The sequence below is a fragment of the Monopterus albus genome, unplaced genomic scaffold, assembly GCF_001952655.1.
Source record: "Monopterus albus unplaced genomic scaffold, M_albus_1.0 scaffold355.1, whole genome shotgun sequence".
Lineage (NCBI taxonomy): Eukaryota > Metazoa > Chordata > Actinopteri > Synbranchiformes > Synbranchidae > Monopterus > Monopterus albus.
The window spans coordinates 596149-614749 of NW_018128235.1; the positions used below are offsets into that span (position 1 = coordinate 596149).

At 44.6% G+C, this 18601-nt stretch overlaps 2 protein-coding genes across 4 annotated transcripts in view; one reads left to right on the forward strand and one right to left on the reverse strand.

The window, feature by feature from the left end:
• On the reverse strand, positions 1–4693 carry LOC109974981 (uncharacterized). Of its 3 annotated transcripts, XM_020625477.1 has the most exons (5): positions 4396–4693; positions 2744–3477; positions 787–1100; positions 505–621; positions 1–402 (listed from the first exon to the last, which is right to left on the reverse strand). In XM_020625477.1, the coding sequence occupies exons 3-5, from the start codon at positions 1052–1054 to the stop codon at positions 275–277; spliced, it is 513 nt and encodes a 170-aa protein (XP_020481133.1). In that variant the 5' UTR covers positions 1055–1100; positions 2744–3477; positions 4396–4693; the 3' UTR covers positions 1–274. The 3 variants fall into 3 exon arrangements, with proteins under 3 accessions (XP_020481133.1, XP_020481132.1, XP_020481131.1); XM_020625476.1 differs by having other exon boundaries at positions 1–621; positions 4472–4684; XM_020625475.1 differs by having other exon boundaries at positions 1–621; positions 4396–4684.
• Positions 4694–5685: 992 nt separating this feature from the next.
• Positions 5686–18601, forward strand: part of kmt2ca (lysine (K)-specific methyltransferase 2Ca) — a 64563-nt gene continuing 51647 nt past the window's right edge. Inside the window, 15 exon segments of the mRNA XM_020625484.1 lie at positions 5686–6382; positions 8258–8458; positions 10989–11071; positions 11391–11952; positions 12368–12550; positions 12626–12738; positions 12917–13026; positions 13119–13269; positions 13363–13534; positions 13730–13844; positions 13932–14095; positions 15038–16757; positions 16760–16801; positions 16803–18312; positions 18407–18556. Of these exon segments, the coding sequence (XP_020481140.1) occupies positions 8259–8458; positions 10989–11071; positions 11391–11952; positions 12368–12550; positions 12626–12738; positions 12917–13026; positions 13119–13269; positions 13363–13534; positions 13730–13844; positions 13932–14095; positions 15038–16757; positions 16760–16801; positions 16803–18312; positions 18407–18556 (5275 nt within the window). The 5' untranslated portion in view covers positions 5686–6382; position 8258.

Here is an 18601-nt window from a genome sequence, read left to right on the forward strand (position 1 = left end):
TAGTAATTCCAGTGCAGATCTCGTAAAACATTTTAAACAATACAACTTAATATTGCATAAACTGTGCATTCAGTAGAGCAGCCTTTTCTTAAACCCAAACAGTTGTACTGCAAAACTTGCAATCTAAATTGGGTCACGGACCTTCAAGTATTTAAGACAAAACTGTGCCATTGTCAGGTAACAGGTTAACTGTCGAATAACAAAATGACAAATTAACAACATTACTTTAATAGCCCTGCCCTTCTGTATATCTTCAGAGTTTGTGTGCCCATCCTTACTCGAACTTGTTAAGTTTGAGCAGCAGTTGGTTTTCCAAGTCAGAGCTAATCCTTGCTCGCTTTGCAGTGAACAACAGTCCAGCACTGCTGAAGAGACGCTCACAGGCAGCTGAGGCAGGAAGACCAGTATTGAGTTTCAGAGAAAGTTTTTTGATGTGTGGAAATGAGTTCAACAGATCCATGTTGTCTGAGACACAAGCAAGATAACCATCTAGCTCCCCTGTACCTTGTGACCTTCTGGACTTCATTGAGGAGAAGAAGTCTTCATCTGATGAAAGTGACATGATTTGTTCCACCGCTGCCTCTGCCATCTGGTCAAGGTTTTGTTTCACATAGACCAGACCTGTTGAGCAACACACAGAAATGCATATTAAATATTTCTGTCCATGGAGAAACTGCATAGACTCACTTTACTGCAATTATAACATTATTTAGTAAGAAAGTAGACAAAACTGGGATTGATAGTTAACGACTGATTACACCATGATATAAAACAATGAAATCATACCTGCTTCTATGATTTCAGCCCTCTCAGTCCAGGTGTTCTTGAACTTTGGCAGAAGGATTGCTGCAGCAATCAGTTCAGGGTCGTGCATCATCTCAAAGCGCTTTTGGACACCATCCTGAACTGCTCTGATAAGGGGCAGACACATCTTGGAGGATGTCTCCAGTCTGCTGAGTTTTGCTTGTAACTGGAACATCACCGACAGGAGCCACCCCGTGTGTGTGTCGGTCTCAGACTTAAGAATGTTCAATGCCTTCACAACAGGTTTCATAACAGTGCAATACTTGGTCAGGAAGACAATTTCAGCTGGACTCAGCCTGTAGGACAAAAAAACATATGCAACTAATTTTTTGCAGGAATAAGTGTGGAATGTGTAGTCAAGTATGGAAATGTAATTTCACAATTTCACACAAGTATAAAAAAGAAATAAGCAGGGTAACCTCAGGAAAATGATATGGGGTGTAACAAATAATCGATATGAATCGAAAAATCGATTTGAATTAAAACGATACGAGTGCATCGGTAGACGGGGCCCGAATCGGGCCAAATGTGCGCTGAATCGGTCGATGGCCCGATTACAACGTTATAAATCGGTCTGATGTTGCTGCAAACAAGCACAGCGGTATCGGACATGTTAGTGCATGCCGGTTACTTTTTTAGTTTTGCAGCCTTGTTCTGACGTAACCTGTGCGCCGGCCACGGTAATCTCGCGACAGCATGGCGGACGCAGTTTTTGAGCCAGGTGGGCCCATTGAGTGTAACTGTGGCCGCCTGCATGGATGACGATACGGTCTACAACGCACCGCAAAGCTTAAAGTCAAAGGTATGGAGAAAATGTGGGTTTTATATGAAGAACGGAGCACTAGACAAAACTGTGGCGATATGTAAAGATTGTAAGGCCGCAATAAAGTACGACTAATCTCAACACTCAGTGAGACGACATGGAGAATTTATGTGGCATTGGAAGGAGTTTTCAGCACTGCAGGAGACATTGTTTCCTCACAGCGCAGTGTACTCCGACCTGGCCATGTTGATCAACTGATCTTTCTTAAGAAGAATCTTGACAAGCAGACATGAACTTCTTGACTGTATGTAATGTAGGAAGGTTTGTAATAGTGTGTACGTGTGAGTGTACCATGCATATAGGAATGGATATTGTCTCAAAGAAAAACTAAAAATAATTACTTTGATAGTTTTCTGTTTACACATAGTGAAATGGCAGTTTAAAAAAGTGAAATGCACTAGTGCAAGATTTCTTAACGTAGATGCATGTTAATTTACAAAAGAGCACTTTAAAAGACTGCACTTTTTCTGTACAAGTGCTTACATTTTGCCATTTCAACCTCAGTAACTTATTGTTCCTTGATCTGAGGCTATACAGATTTTTCCAAAAGTTGTATTTCTTTCACCTTGTTTAGTTGTTTCTTTGGCTTTAATTTGTGCCAATAACGAGCTTGAATATTTTCTGTTATCAGAGGGGCTTTGTAAAGTTCTCAAAGTGTACTGTTACACTAATAAACATGGCATGTTGCTGAATTCACATGTCAAAAGTACTTGTTCTCTGTAGTCTATAGCAAGCAATTTCACATTTATAGAACTGACTTATGTTGCTTCATAATGTAAAATGATCGTCTACTTTAAACAAACTATCTGATTGCATCATACCACAATGAATTGAACCGTATCAGTGTAATCGTATCGAATCGTTCCATTTTAAAAAGTATCATTTCTGAATCGTATCGTAGCCCCATGTATCGAAATTGTCTCGTCGTGTATTGGAGAGATGCACACCCCTAATATATATATATATATATATATATATATATATATATATAAACACATTTTCACTTTGAATTCCTCAGACATTTCTGATTGCAACATTCTCCGCAGCCATGTACGACCGTTTTCTGCCAAGGCAGCATCTGTTGTGGCGACTAAATTTAACAGGTGGCATGCACACCTTTGATGTGGAGGAAGCTGGAACTCAAGACCACTGTCTTGTTCCAGAATGCTGAATGCGTCCAGGTAATCAGCTTTGGTCTCTTCAGGAGAGTTATGATCTGATTCTGACTCTTTCTCAGTCTGGCTTTGCTCACCAAACACACTGAATGCCTTGATGAAGTTTGAGTCACTGTCTGTTGTGGTTCTTACCCCTTTTCCCCTTATTCTATACTGACAATGAATGTCATCAAGAGTGCCTGCCAGGACATCAAAGGTGTGTGACCCTTTTTAATCTCTGGCAAGCAAGTGTGGCGGATTTCCTCTCCAAGGTTTCCTCATCTATCCAATGAGCTGTCACACCTATGCAACTTTGCTGGTGTGCAGTCCAGCAATCAGTAGTGGTGGCAACATAGCAGACTTTACTGAGGTGTGACAACAAATTCTTCTTCATCCGATTGGCAGCTTCATCAATTCTGGTCCGGAGAGTGGGTCTGGATATGACCTTGCATTGAGGATTCAGTGCAAGTAAAAGTTATTTAAAAGAAGGTTGTTCAACCAAAGAAAATGGATGAAGACCCTCACAGATGAAGTTAATAATGAGCTTGTTGACCTTTGCCTGTGGCACATGTTTGTTTGCACCCAGTGCAATTGTGTCACTTATTTTTGCTTGATTTGAATTTCTGGTGGTTCCAGGGTTCACTTCCGTGTTGCCACAAAGTCACTGAAGGCCTTCAGCTTTGATGGATGTTTTCTCTATAACCAAAACATTTAAATCAATGTCATGTTCATTAAACATACTGAATTTGTAATGTTTACAGTCATAGATAGGAGATTCTACACACATCACATTTTGTCTATTGCATTTCATACTGCACAATTCTTGCTCACTGAACCAGATGTGACCACAAGATATGACCAGAACCAGAAGATATGAGCTAAAACTATGAAAAATAGTGGATATGTTAACACATCTATACTAAATTCAGTGTCATATTTATTCATATTAAAAGGAAAAGTTCAGTAGTTTTGAAGTGGGCGTGTAAGAGGTATTTATGCCTATCCAGTGTATTCACTGCAGCAGACAGTGCTCAGCACTCTCCCTTTTTTTAAAAGCAGCATCAAAAACATTTTCCCCAGGTTTCACAGACCAGGCCTAAGGTCAGTCCCAGACTAAAAAGAATGTTTGAGCTGTTACAAAAGAAAATAATTTGCACTAACATATCTTAAAATATGCCAGAGCATTATATTTTTCCTAAGACATTTTTTTTTTTATAAAAGTTACTTAAATATCCTGATTTAACGAAGGCCTAGTCCTGGCTGTGGAACCTTTATCATCCTAAAAGAAGTATTTTTGTTGTGTTGCTGTCCCTTGTGCTCAGCACTGTAGCTCTGCTCCTGCACACTGGAAGAATCCCGAGCATTAAACACAGTCTTCTATGAGTAACACTGACTAATGTTACAGTAATGCTTAAATCGTTTGCAACATCAGCAGATCTACTCTAACATGTAACACGTTTCATTCATTTCGTATGACAATCGTGCGTTGTCCCTGTTAATTACTAACCCTCTGCTAACAACATTGACAATGTCACACACTGATGCAACGCAACAGTACAACGATTATGTAAACTATAAATACAAGTAATATTAACTTAGTAAGTTAAACTTAACTCAACATGCTTGCGCAGGTTTGATGTCGAGTTTTTATAAGCTGCCAGTTCAGTCGACTTTGGCAAACACATCTTACACTGCATAATAAAGCCGTCGCCTTTCTTGCGCTTAAAATCAAACGGGTCGCTTAAATATGGCCAGGGGTTTGCTTTATATGAGGAACTTGATGGCATTTCGCTTTCAGCTGGGGCTCCATCACTGGCATCTCCATTGTCCGTCTCCATCTTCTTGTGAGTTTAGCGCGCTTGTTCTCCCCGCCCATCAATCAATCAATCAGTGCAGTGCTTCTGGGAAGCGACTATTTTTCCTTCTCCGTTGCAATACTTTTATTTTTTAAATTAATTTATTTTTTACTCAGTAACGAATATGATTTAAAATGTAGCGAAGTACAATACTTAAAACAAAACATAGTTAAGTAAAAGTTAAATTACAGATTAAAAAAACTACTTTATAAAGTATAAGTACACAAAAAACTACTCAATTACAGTAACGCGAGTAAATGTAATCCGTTACTTTCCACCAGTGATTACGCCAAGCAGAAGAAGTTTTATACAAATAAAATACTTTCAACTATTGTTTTTAGATGTTTAAACTTTGCACTGCAACATACCAGGAGGGTTACATTTTTCCATCTCGCTTTGCTAAAAAGGTCTCTTGTATGCATAGTATATCACGGGTTTCCAGAAGGTTGTCCACAACTGTGCATAGACCTTTGTCCCCTACACTGGCTAAGCCACAACAGTTATACGACAAGACAGGAATGGTCATTTAAGCCAAGTAGTGAGCACATAGTAATAATACTACAGGCTTCATTTTAAAATTTAAAGAAAAGCTCACAACTATTAGCTATTGAGTAACAAACAAGGGTGATTTGCGCTGCTTCAGTCTATTACTACAAATTCCTGTGGTAACTTCTTTTCACCACTAGGTGGTTTCATGGGCACTTGAAGATTTGACACAAGCCATTTTTTGCTTCAAATGGCTGGAAGGCTTCATATTTATATCAGTAGTAAGTGTCCCAAAATAAAACCAGGTGACAGTAAGTGCTGGGAATCCTGACACAAATACTTTAAAAGTGTACTTTAGTGCAGTACTTGAGTAAATGTACTTCTGCCATGGACAGATTATGGGACATCCAGCCACCACCTCACCTACACAGGACAAACATGGTCATATACTTAGTATTCATATTGTGTGTTGTCTTTATGCTTTTGTCTTTTTTGTAGTTATTTTACATTTCTTTCAACTAATGTCATGGTCTCTAAGTAATTTAGTAACATTTTATGGCTGCTGATCATCTCTTTGAAGCCACTGTGTGTATCTTATGGTCATTTGCCATCTGTGATTTTGTCTTATTTTCATCTTTTTGATATAATTTTGAATATTTTTATGCCCACTTTACTTTTACGCTCCATAGGATAAACTGTCCTTATTATATCAATGTTTCGGACAAGTGCAGCAGCAACAGCAGTCCGGTTCCGGGATCCAGTCCGGGACTTCCGGTCTGATGACAGAGACCGCTTCACCGGATCAGCCCTCGACGAGATCTTTCCGCGGGGGTCAGACACCCACAAACAAATGCACCAGACACAAGGGGGGGCCTTTAGACGTTTACCTCGAGTTGAACATCGCCTTTACCCAGGTCTGAGATACAAATCCCGCCTCCAGTAAACGGCTTCGCTCCGGTTCCTAGAATGAAAACCGTTTCCTGGGGCCTACTTCTTCTCATGCTGGCGTTGACAGGCGGTGCTTCGGTCGCTCCCCAAACATGGCCTCCATGACGGAGTGACCGCTCCAACTTTAATTTTTCGCAAACATTTCAGCTGGAAAACCGTATTTTGTCTTCTCCATGCCCACCGGGGATGTCCCTCTCGCTATAGCGGACTTGTGAAGCAGATGTTACCCTCGGGAGAAGTTCGCTGTCAGATTTAATCGCATCGCTTTAAGTTGGAAAGCTGGAGAAGAAAAAGAGAATCGCATCAAATCAGTAAGGGCGCTTTTTTCTTCTCCCTTCTCTCCATCTCCCCCCTCTTTTTCTTTTCTGGACACCTGCTCAGATTTGTTTCTCACTTTTTCAGCCTTAACCCAGCTCTTTAAAGCGACGGAGTTCAAGGGTCGAATAACTGGAGCCGCTAACAGCTAGCCTGCTAAGCTAATGCTTATAGAGAAGTGATCAGTAAACTGGGCGGTGCGAGGGAGCTAGCGGTTAATGGCTTACCGCTCTGTTTGTACACTTTTTAGTGCTGATCCCGTAATAATTCGGGACCAGGAGCGACTACTGTCGTCTAACGAAGTGTTAGGTTGACATGTAAACAGTTTTTACACGTGCGTCACATAAAACGCTAAGGTTAATTATTAGCGTTAGCCTGGCTGTGACTCCTGTTGACAGATGATTTAATTAGCATCGTGCTAACCAGGTAGGTTATTAACGTTAATTATAACAGTCTGTCTAGTTTGCTGCGATTTTTCTCCAGTTATTCATGATCAGTAAAGTCTGAGCTGTTATTGGGACGCACATGCTAACGTAGATGATTAGCTAATGATTCTATAATAATTCCATTATAGAATAATTTGTTCATTTCCTATGCTAATCAGACAGTATAGCCCCCCTGAAAAATTTCAGGCTGTTTGTGTCATTTACTAAATAGTTAAAAATGCACAAACTTAATCGTGAATCAGATGCATCATAGAGTCTCTAAGCGCTCTTACTTTTTACATTGATTTTAAGTTATTTTTTCCACTGTGTATTATCAGCTATATTGTCATATGTAAACAGCAGTGTATGTTCTTTTATGGCATAGGTTTAGTTTTTGATGTTGACATCACACGTTTTAAATTCAGTTAGGTTTATTTATATTGAGTGGATAGAGGAGAGAGAAAAGAAAAGGAAAGGAGCAAGACACAACAATCAAACAAACACTGGGCAGGTTGATGTGGCTGCTCATCAGAAACATAGAGCTCCAGAGCGAGGCCAACCTGCAGAAAGGTGCAGGGAGAGAGAGAGAGAGAGAGAGAGGACACACAGTTAATGAGGGGGAGGATGCATATACTGTATATGTGTGTGTGTGTATATATATATATATATATGTATATGTGTGTGTGTGTGTGTGTGTGTGTGTTACATTTTAAAGCACTTTTTGTATTGATTATGCCTGGTCACTGCTCTGGGGATAAAGAAAAGCCTAAATGCTCAGCTACATTATTAGCCTGATCAGACATAACAGATATCAGTAAAAGGTTTGCAGCAGAAAGTAACTGGTGATTTAGATGATTTAACAGCTGTCTGCGAAGATTGCACCTAATTAAATCTGCCTGAAGGGGTGAGGCATGTGTTACATGCTCATTGTCATTTGACAATGAAAACTTGGTTCAGGTAAGATGCACAGTATAACTCACCTGTCATATCTGATCTGGAGCACGAATTTTAGGATGCATTTTGTGATTCTTGGATCTCATATGCTCTTGTTCAGCGTATGAAACAACTTGAAATGCAAGACTTATAAAAAAAAAAAAACCTCAAAGAATGTAAAAAGTAAGAGTAATGCATATGCAACAAGGATTACAAAAATACATAAAACTCAAACTTAAAAAATTTATAAACACAAAATGCTGAAAATATCCTGACAATGGTAGAAGTTTTCTCAGTGTATGAAAAAAAGCAAAGAATTTTGGTCCAGAACATGAAGAGTTTCTCTTCGCTGTGATGTGCTACGAGGGAAGCCTGCGATTATTTTATTTATTTATTTTTGGATCAGCTTAGTCCATCCTAAATTCCTTCTTTGTGGTTTTACATTAAACATAGTGAACCATCAGAGACCCTTGGACCAATTCTGACCTCTATTTTTCTAACCTTTTTTGGCAGAATGCCATCTGAGGCCCAGTCTCAGGAGCCTCGGGGCAGAGGACTGCCCACTGCTGTCACTCGGGCTGGACGAAGCGCTGCTCAGCTGGCCAAAGCTGCTGCTTCAGAGAGGAGACCTCGTGGTCGTCCTCGGAAAGATGGTAGCAGCAGCCGCTCTGTGCCCCCCATCCCACCTCCTCCAGCTCCCAAATTGAGGAAGAAGTAAGTGAAATGTATGTAAACTGAGTCTGCCATGTGGTTTAGAAACCTGGTCCCTGTGATCAGAGACCACATCAGGGAACCAGATGGAACCACAGGAGTCTGAAACGAGGTCTCTGTTCAGTTTTTGCTGTAGACGCACAGACACAGAGGTTGGTGCTGTCCCTGCAAGGTGCTGCTCTGGCCATCAGTAGCAACTTGGGGTTTAGTGTCTTGCCCAAAAATACTTTGACATGTGGAGTGGGGAGAACGGGAATCGAACTGCCCACTTTCCATTTAGGGGACGACCACTCTACCTCTTGAGCTACAGCTCATATAAGGAAAGACCAATAAATTCCCTTTGCGCAAGCACTTGGCAACAGTGCGGATGAAAAACTCAGTTTAATGGAGGAAACCAATGACAGACCCCAGGTGACTGTCCTTCAGCTGGTTGGGGTGAGTGTGTAGAAGAGAAAAGGAAAAACAATAAGACACAACAACAAACCATCAAATACTGGGTGGTTGATGTGGCTGCTCATCAGAAACATAGAGTTCCAGTGCCAGGGCTACTTGCAGGGAGAGGACACCAAACCAGACCTGTCCTAGGTTGCATGTCTTTAATTTATTTAAAGAGATCATGTCTGACCAGTGGCGGATAATTTCCCTCTCACTCTTGATTTTCTATTTATTTTTTTAAATAGGCTAAATGGTAAAATGGTAAATGGACTGTATTTATATAGCGCATTCTTCACATTGTGTTGCACTGGCCAAAGCACTTTACAGGAGATTATACACCATTCACCCATTCACACACACATTCACACAACAATGACGACAAGGCTGCCACACAACGGCGCTAGTCAAGCCACCGGGAGCAATTTGGGGTTCAGTGTCTTGCTCAGGGACACTTAGGCACGCGGGGAGACCGGGGGTCGAACCACCAACTTGCTGGTCAGAAAACGACTTGCCCTACCTCGTGAGCCACAGCAACCCATTAGGTAAAACCTATGCGCAGTGCAGTGCATTGTTTCGCTCAGCCCTTCATTGCCCTGCTCACTCTCTTTTTCTCACAGACACACACACGCACACATTGACACCTGACCTCTGTGAACAGCTCCTACTCTGTGTCTGTGTTAACACAACACGGTCAGTTGTGGAGATCCAACTCTTCTAATATATTATTAGCAAGCAAGACGTATAAGGTCCAATAAAATTATTTAGCAAACTGCCGCCCAAAACAAGTAGAAAAAGACAACAAAATCTACTAGGACAAGCCACATAATGGTGAGATTTGTAGTTTATTAGAAGTGTTTTTGAATATCATGGTCTACTTTTACAAGAGAAAAAGTCTTTAATGTCACAACGATGTGGCTGGTTTGGCATACAGTTGCAGACAGGGTGTGAGGGGTCTGCAGAAATCTCTGCCCTCCTTTTGACCTGTGAGGTGTACAGGTCCTCCATGGAGGACAGGCTGGCACCGACAGTTCTTTCTGCAGTCCTGACTGTCCGCTGGAGTCTGTTCCTCTCCTGTTTGGTTGCTGAGCCAAACCAGACAGTGATGGATGTGCAGCTATTGAGCTTAATGGTCTGGTCCAGAGGTATGAGCAGAACAGAATTAATAGGAAAAACTTAAGAAAACTCTAGCAGGAAAGCTGACCAGTCCGGTTAGCTGAAGAGAGGGATATAGGCTTACTGTAGGAGAGGAGGACACCAGCCAAAATGCTGTTGTGGAAGAGCCAGCTAGTTCCAAAGCAACAGGTCTGATGGACAGCACAACAAGCACATCAAGGCACTGTAATATTTCTGTATTTAGTAAAAAAATTTATCGGAGCGCATAAAATAAATGTGCCAGTTCTACCTGTCAGCTACCGCCACAAGTAGAATGTAATTCTGTGGGGACTCACTGTAATAGTTGTAGTAATAATAATATCTGCTATTCCCTTGTTTACAGAGTGGGCGTGCAGCAGGTGAACCCAGTAATGCTGCTTATCCATCATATACAAAAAGTGCTACAATTTTATTGGTGGTTTTTAATACAATACCACAAATTAGTTCAGTCTCTGTATCAGTACTTGGTAAACCTTTTGAGCACATTTTATCAATACTGATAACCGTGATCATTTTGGTCACTATGATATATGGTGTTATGAAATTTTTTACCATTTCATCTCTACCTGCGAGACTTGCACACAGGTGTGTGTAGGCACTGCTGCCCCTCAACTTACAACATACATATTTACTAAGGTGATCATTATCATTAAATAAAGGTAGGGCTCAGGGTGGTGCAGTGGAGGGCCCTTGTAGCACCTGGGTTCCCCTGTGAAGGTCTTGTGTCCCGCAGTCAGAACACATGATCGGTGGCCGACTTATCAGATATCATAGTTGAGCCAGAATAATAAAATAAGAGTCCAGAAATGACAGAAAAAATTGAATTGTCAAGAAACTGACTGTGGCTCTGTCCTTTCTTCCATCTATCCTTTGTTTCTTTCTTTCTTTCCTTCTTTACCTCTCAAATCTGCTGATGACCTGACCAGGTGTGTCTGTCTGTGTGCAGGGGGAGGGGTCGCAGCCAAGCTCAGGTGGAGGATGAATGGCGCCCAGATGCCATGGACAAAAAGAAACCCCCTCAGCATACAGGTGTGTATGAATCAAAGGCACCCTTGCTAAAATTCCTGATAGAGACCATGAAGCCATTTCCCTGTTTTGAGTCTTTATGCTAAGCTAAGATAGCTCCTTCCTGTTTCCAGTTTGTATGTTAAGATATCAGTTCCCTATTGTTACTCTGTATGCTGATCGATGATAGCCCAATCCCCTGTTTCCAGTGTTTAACAAGATAGTTGTTGGCCCGGTTGTCTGTATGCTAAGATATGTGTGAGACACCCTTTAATCTCTGATTGTACCTTGTGACTCAGGGGGTCTGAGTTTTAAGTTTTGTGGTTTTATGTTGTTGGGTTAGTGTGTTTGTGGTCCGCAGACGTGAAAACAACAGGACGCTGCCGGTCCACCTCTAGAAGGAAGTTCAACACAAACCCTGAACCGAAGTCCAGCCAGGAGACGCTCAGTTCACAACTTGAGCTGGATGTTGACAACAGTCACCCACTCCCTCATATCATAGTTCCCAAGTCCAACCCAGAACCAGCTGCCAGTGCAGAGGAGGAGGACAGAATCAGACCAGCTTCCTGTCCTGGGGAAGAACCTCGATTCAGCCCCGTGCCCCCCTCAGTTCACCCGTCCCCAGCCTCGAGCCCCAAACTGGCCCCTGATCCTGTGGAGGAGTACCAGTCCAACCCGAGTGAGAGCCCCACTGCTGTGGAGGCCGACCACTGTCTCAGCACAGTTGAGGGTGGCAAGTCCAGTTCAACGGATCGCAGTCCTGTCCCGAGTCCCTGCTCTAGTCCTCCATTGTACCCCTGCACCCGGTTGGAGGACGAGGACTCATTGTCTCCTCTGTTCCAGCGGTCTCCATCAGAGGAGTCTGGGGGCTCACCCACCCTGAGTCTGGGACACACCAAAAAACAGTGAGTGTGTGTGTACATTTACCTTTGTAAGGACCCAGGCTGCCTCTCAAGTTTCTTATAGGATTGTCCTTTGCTTCTAATATTCTTATCTGCTCTGTGGAGGCTGCAGGAGGAGACATGAGTTTGGATACACAAGCCCACCCTTTGTAGAAGTCTTTATGGACCAACATACTGCGTTATCAAAAATCAATTGGTGATTGGATGTGTCAGACACATGTTTTCCTTGCATCTTTCCTCTCATCTTGCATGATTTGGACTAAGATGCAAGGAAAAGACACAAGTGAGGAAAAAAGTGGGCCCATATGCAAAACTTGGGAAGCAGCCCAGATCAGGTTTCTCTACCTCCTCATCTCCTCTGTGATGATGAGTCCTAACCTCTCTCTGTCTTTGTCCTTGTGTCTGTCATCCCCTACAGTCTGAAGCAGTGTGCCTTCTGTTACCATGGCGACGATGACCCTCCCCTGGGCCAGGGCCACCTGATAGTGTTTGGGCCGACACCGGGCTACATCCCTCTGCACATCCTGAAGCGCCGCGCCTCAGCTGACTGTGACAATGACTGCCACGATCACTGTTACCGCGGTGACCAGGTCCCACCAAAGTGAGTGACCCCCCCCCCCCCCCCCTCTTCTTTCTATCTGTGATTGACTGTTGACCAATAAACGTGCGTGCACAGGAGTCTGGAGCCATGCAGCGAGTACACAGAGTCTTATTCCGAGTTTGCAGAGCAAGTCGGACCCATTGGTTTGCCAGTTGACATTGACGTCCAATCGCTATTTGACCCCACAGGTACAGAATGTCACCTTGTTTAATCCTTGTTTTGCATATTGTAGTTGTTTTCTGTGTTGTAATTGTTTTGTCTTTGTAGGTTTGTCTTTTGTTAGTTTTAAATTTTTTTTTTTTTTTTTGCATCTAGTTGTTTTTTTTGTATTTCTTACTTGTGTGATTTTTGTGTGTGTGTTCGCAGGCCAGTGCTGTGCTCACCTGCAGTGCGCCGCCTGGTCGAAGGGGGTGTGTCGTGGCGAGGGCCAATCGCTGCTCTATGTGGACAAAGCCATCGACATGGGAAGCACGCAGGTGGGGGTTCTATGACACACATACCGCATACACCCAGCAGGAAAACAACGGGCATTGCTAAGCCCTGCCAACAACTTCTCTCATCTGTCCAGGTTTGTGCATTCTGCCAGCGGCTCGGGGCATCACTGCATTGCCAGGAGATGGGATGTGAACGGAGCTACCATTTCCCCTGCGCTGCTGCTGCTGGTGCCCATCAGGACTGGACAAAGAGACGTATAGTGTGCACAAGACATACACACACAGGTATACACACACAATGTGCAAGAGACATACACACATTGTGAATGAGACACACAGGTGTACACACAGATGTACACAGGTAAACCCTCTCTCTAGTCTCTTTAGAGTGCGCATTGTGTTCTGGCGGTGGTAATGTCAGTGGCCTGTTAATGTGCTGTTGCTGCGGCAACCATTACCACAGCAGCTGCCTGGACCCCCCCCTGACCCCCTCCCCCCTGCATCGGGCAGGCTGGCAGTGTCCTCAGTGTCGTGTGTGTCGGAGCTGCAGGTAACACAGTACGAGTACAACTACTACAATACTAGTCTAAGAGTGTAAATATATTGCATTTCCAGTGGTGGAAGAAATGATCAGATCCTTGAGTAAAAGTATCAGCTAAACTAAGAGCTAACAGTAGTAAAGTACAGAAATTATAGTTAAATACTTTTCTCTAACCAAGAAAGCGTGCGCTCTGTCTTGTGATAGGTTGGGGGGGGACAATAGCATGCTGCTGGTGTGTGAGAGTTGCGACAAGGCCTACCACTCCCGCTGTCTGTCGCCCCCTCTGGACAGCAAGCCAAGCACCAGTTGGCAATGCAAGGTGACACTGATATACAAGTAAGTGTTGTGTTACGTACAAGTGTATGTCTCTGTTTGTCTTAAAAAAAAACTGTCACTGTCCATCCAGAACTGCAGAGTCTGCCATCGCTGTGGTGCCAGGTTGTCAGGCCAGTGGGCCAACCACCCGTTTCTGTGTGAGTCATGTGACCCAGCCCTGCCCTGCCCACACTGTGGCCACACCCCTGACCTCTACATGCCACAGGAGTATTTCACCTGCACCTGCTGTTATAGGTATGCACTCAATCCATCTTATTATTCTTAATGAATGTAGGTAGCTGACCGGTAAGTAAATGTTCTTGCTTGTGTAGGTAGCTAACAGCATTTCTAAATTTCTTACCGTAGTGAGCTAACTAAATCTCTTTACGTTATGGTATTTTCACACTTAGTGTACGCAGTTCTCTTTTTGGTCCATTTCAGCTCTGATGGGACCTCAGTACCCGATCTGTTCATACTATAGTAACTCTGGAGCTCTCTGACCTTTATGTCAAAGGATTATTTACTTTATCTCATTTTATTGCATGTGATAAAGTACTTTTGACAGTTTTTTTTCACTTTGATGCAGCACTGTGGTGAGGTCCTAATGAATCTGGTACTTTACTCCTGTCAGTTGTAAGTAAAAAATTTTGAGAAGAGCTCTATGTGCCAGCTGAGGGCTGCTTAAATAAATAATGTACATGGGCAAGGAGAGAAACTACGAGCTAGTCAGTGGAAAGCTGCATTTCTCTGTGATGGACTTTCACTAGATATTTCAACAGACTGCTGGAGTTTCCACCCTTGCATGCAAAACACTAGAAGTGAACCTGGAGCGTTTGTGTTCATAATGCACAGATTAAGCGAACTGCATTGCGGACTTGAGACAAACTGTTGGTTTCAGAAGAGTCTGAGTTTGTTTTGAGCCTTTACTTTTGCTGACCAATCACTCTGAATTTGTTTTGAGGGCTGTAAGGGACCAAGTGTGAAAACACTGTTAGTTTGATTTGGTTGTGAACAGCTAACTAAACTTTTTTTCTTAGTGAGTGTAGGTAGATGATCGCTAACTAAACCTCTTCAGCTGAGTGATCGGTGGTAGCTGACAGCTAACTAAACCTTATCTTAGTCAATATAGGTAGCAGACAGCTAATTTAGCATAGGGAGCTAATGGATAACTGAACATGGTTGTTAATGTTCTTTTAGGTCTGTCCATGCGGACTGTGTTGTGCAGGCTGGGGAGGGCAGGGCTGGGTCTGAACCTTACATCTGCACTGCCTGCCGGTCTCAGGAGGAGGAGGTGGATCTAATCCTGCACACGTCAGTCCCACATGGTCCTAGCCTGACCCTGCCCCTTGGAGAAGCACCAGCAATTAGCATTTCATCACTGCCAGTTCCAGCTGAGATTCCACCCATTTGTAGTCCAATTCACATCTGCACAGAGCCACCACAAAGTCCCACAGAACTCCAAAAAAGTTCTGCCCAAACTCACCCTGATCTTGCAGAGCTTCAGAGTCCTCCACCTTCTCACCTTGATCCTGTAGAGCTACAAAGTCCTTCACCATCTTACCCTGATCCTGCAGAGCTCCAGAATTCTTCACCTTCTCACCTTGATCCTGCAGAGCTACAAAGTCCTTCACCATCTTACCCTGATCCTGCAGAGCTCCAGAATTCTCCACCTTCTCACCCTGATCCTGCCGAACTCCCGAGTCCTTCACCATCTTACCCTGATCCTGCAGAGCTCCAGAATTCTTCACCTTCTCACCTTGATCCTGCAGAGCTACAAAGTCCTTCACCATCTTACCCTAATCCCGCAGAGCTCCAGAGTTCGACACCATCTCATCCTAATCCCGCAGAGCTCCAGAGTCCGACACCATCTCACCTTGATCCTGCGGAACTCTCGAGTCCTTCACCTCCTTCATCATCTCACCTTGATCCTACGGAGCTACAAGGTCCTTCACCATCTCACCCTAATCCTGCAGAGCTCCAGAGTCCGACACAATCTCACCCTGATCCTGCGGAACTCCCGAGTCCTTCACCATCTTACTCTGATCCTGCAGCGCTCCAGAATTCTCCACCTTCTCACCGTGATCCTGCAGAGCTACAAAGTCCTTCACCATCTTACCCTGATCCTGCAGAGCTCCAGAGTTCGACACCATCTCAACCTGATCCCGCGGAACTCCCGAGTCCTGCACCATCCTACCCTGATCCTGCGGAGCTCCAGATTCCTGCGCTGTCGCGCTCTGTTCCCGCAGAGCTCCGGAGTCCGGCGCCGCTGCGCCCCGTTCCCGCGGAGCTCCAGAGTCCGCCGCCGCAGCGCCCCGTTCCCGCACCATCTCAACCTGATCCCGCGGAGCCTCTGAGTCCTGCACCATCCCCCCACCCAGGTCCTGCAGAGCTTCAGCATCCCGCACAATCCCACGCTGGTCCTATAGAACCCCAGGAATACCACACTCCATTCTACTTTAGTATAGTAGTGTTTCAGCAAAGTTCTACACAGTCTCACTCTAGACCAACAGAACTCCAGAAAACACCTGTGCCGTCCCCTTGTGGTCCTGCTGAGTCAACCTCCATGCAGGCACAGCTGAGTCTTTCCCCCCAGAGTTCCACAGAGGCCCAGCATAGTCCAAAACAGGGTAGCCCTGTGTTTTGTAGCATTGCACATTCTCCACCGAACAGTTCCATACAGATGTGGCTCAGTCCATCTCAGATTCAGTCAGAGCCTGCAGAGCCTCAGCACAGTCCCTCACAAAGACGATGTAGTCCCAAAAAAGTAGGCACATCACCTTCATGGCCTACCACATTGAACTCTGAATTTACACTGGACTGTGAGAACCCTAGGTGCGGGGCTGTGCAGGATGTTTCTACACAGGGCCTTTCACCAGTTTGCTATACCCAGACCTCAAGAAGACACACCTCAGCTCCATGCAGTCCATCACGGTCCCCATTCAGACCCACATGGACCAGTCTGTCTCAGCCTGCAAGTCCAGCACAGGTTACTTGGCCTTTGCAGCTTAGTCCTTCTCAAACCATAGTGTCCTCAGAGCAGAACTCCACACATCAGAGTCCAAATCTGGATGGCCAAACACTGGAAAGTCCGGCGCAGCTTAGCCGTATACGTGAACTCTTCCTAGTTGCTGCTGATGGTCATGTTCAGAATCCTAGTCCTCCTCAGGTCATTGCTAGCCCCACACCAGGTAGCCTTGACCATGTTAGCTTAACAAGCTTAACTTCTGCTGCTAGCCCATCACACTGTACTGAAGCTAGTCCCATACACATCCAGGCTGGCTTAGCCAGCGTTAGCCCCCCCCCCACAAGTGAATTGCCTGCTAGCCCTGCTGGCCCTCTTCAGGCCTGTGATAGACCCACATCAGTGGAGACTAGCCTTATATCTGCTGATGCTATCCCCGTAATACTAGCGCAACCAGCTATGTCCTCAGTGGTACTGGCTATCCCTGGCTGCTCCATCTCTTCTCAGGATGAGGAGATGGAGGTAGCTGTTGACCACCAGACAGAAGCCAGTCTCTGTCACCACTCCTCCACTCCGGGCAGTCCAAACATTAACAATGCCTCTCCCAACAAGCAAGATGTTATTTGCTTTGCAGAAACATGCAAAAGTCACGCACATCCTGGTTATGCAGGTCCCTCAGAGGTCCAAGCTACTTCCAGTCCAGCACATAGTCCTCCACACTGTAGGCCCACCAATACTAGCCAATCTAGCAGTTCTGTTAGCCAGACAAGTAAGTGCTCTGCTAGTGTAACTGATGTCAGTGTATTCTGCAGTCCACCTAGGTCTACTCCTGTTAGTCAAGCTAGTCCTAGTCCAGGCCCAGCCCAAAGACGGAGCCCTTCAATACAGGTGACATACAGCAGCCCTGCTTGCATTAGCCCTCTGCATAGTCCAGCTCAGGCCAGTAAACTGGTTTGTAGCCCTGAAGGTGGCCCTTGTTACTACCCAGCAGGTGAGGTGCCAGCCAATTCCATCAGTGCGGTTCATCTGGATCATTCTGGTCTTGGCTCAGCTGCTGTTAGTCCTAATCAGAATAGCCAGACACCACCTAGTCCTCACAGAAATTGTTCCTTGGCAAGCCCCTTGAATCCAATATCGCCAATCCCTGTGGACACAACTACCACTCAGGGTATTTTGGCCCTTGCCTGTTCCAACCTTCCTCATGATGGAGTGCTGAGCACTAACCATGCTAATGCACCACAAGCTAGCTCAGTGCACAGCAGCATAGTGGCATGTCCTGTTTGTGGCCCTACTGAGTCAATTTCTACTCGGACTACCCAAAATCCAAACACAGAGGCTAGTCCTGATTCTGGTATTACTAGTTCTGTGAGGTGTCCTGATTCTAGTTGTCCTGTTCTTGTCACCATTGAGAAGTCTGGAAATACCCCTAGTTCTGGTCCTGCTAGTCCTCTGCAGCTCCGTCCTGGTCCTCAAAGCCGGTCTGTAGATTGGAACTCTCCATCTGCTGTGGGTGAGTATCAGAAACTGCTACCTTGACATTTACTTCTAGATCTGTGAGCACAGATTTATTTATTTGGTCTGTCTACATCTTCCGGGTGCTGCAGATGTGTCAGAAGAGCAGAAAAAGGCAGTGGAGCAGAGAAGCACTGAAGACAAAGAGGAGATGGAGCAGGAGAAACCAGATGAGACCGAGCCTGTCAAGAGGTCCGAGGGAGAAGGAAAACACCTGAAGGACTCAGACGATTCTCTTTCAGGTAAACTGGAAGTGGTTTTAGCTGGAAGTTATCAACCTCAGCAGG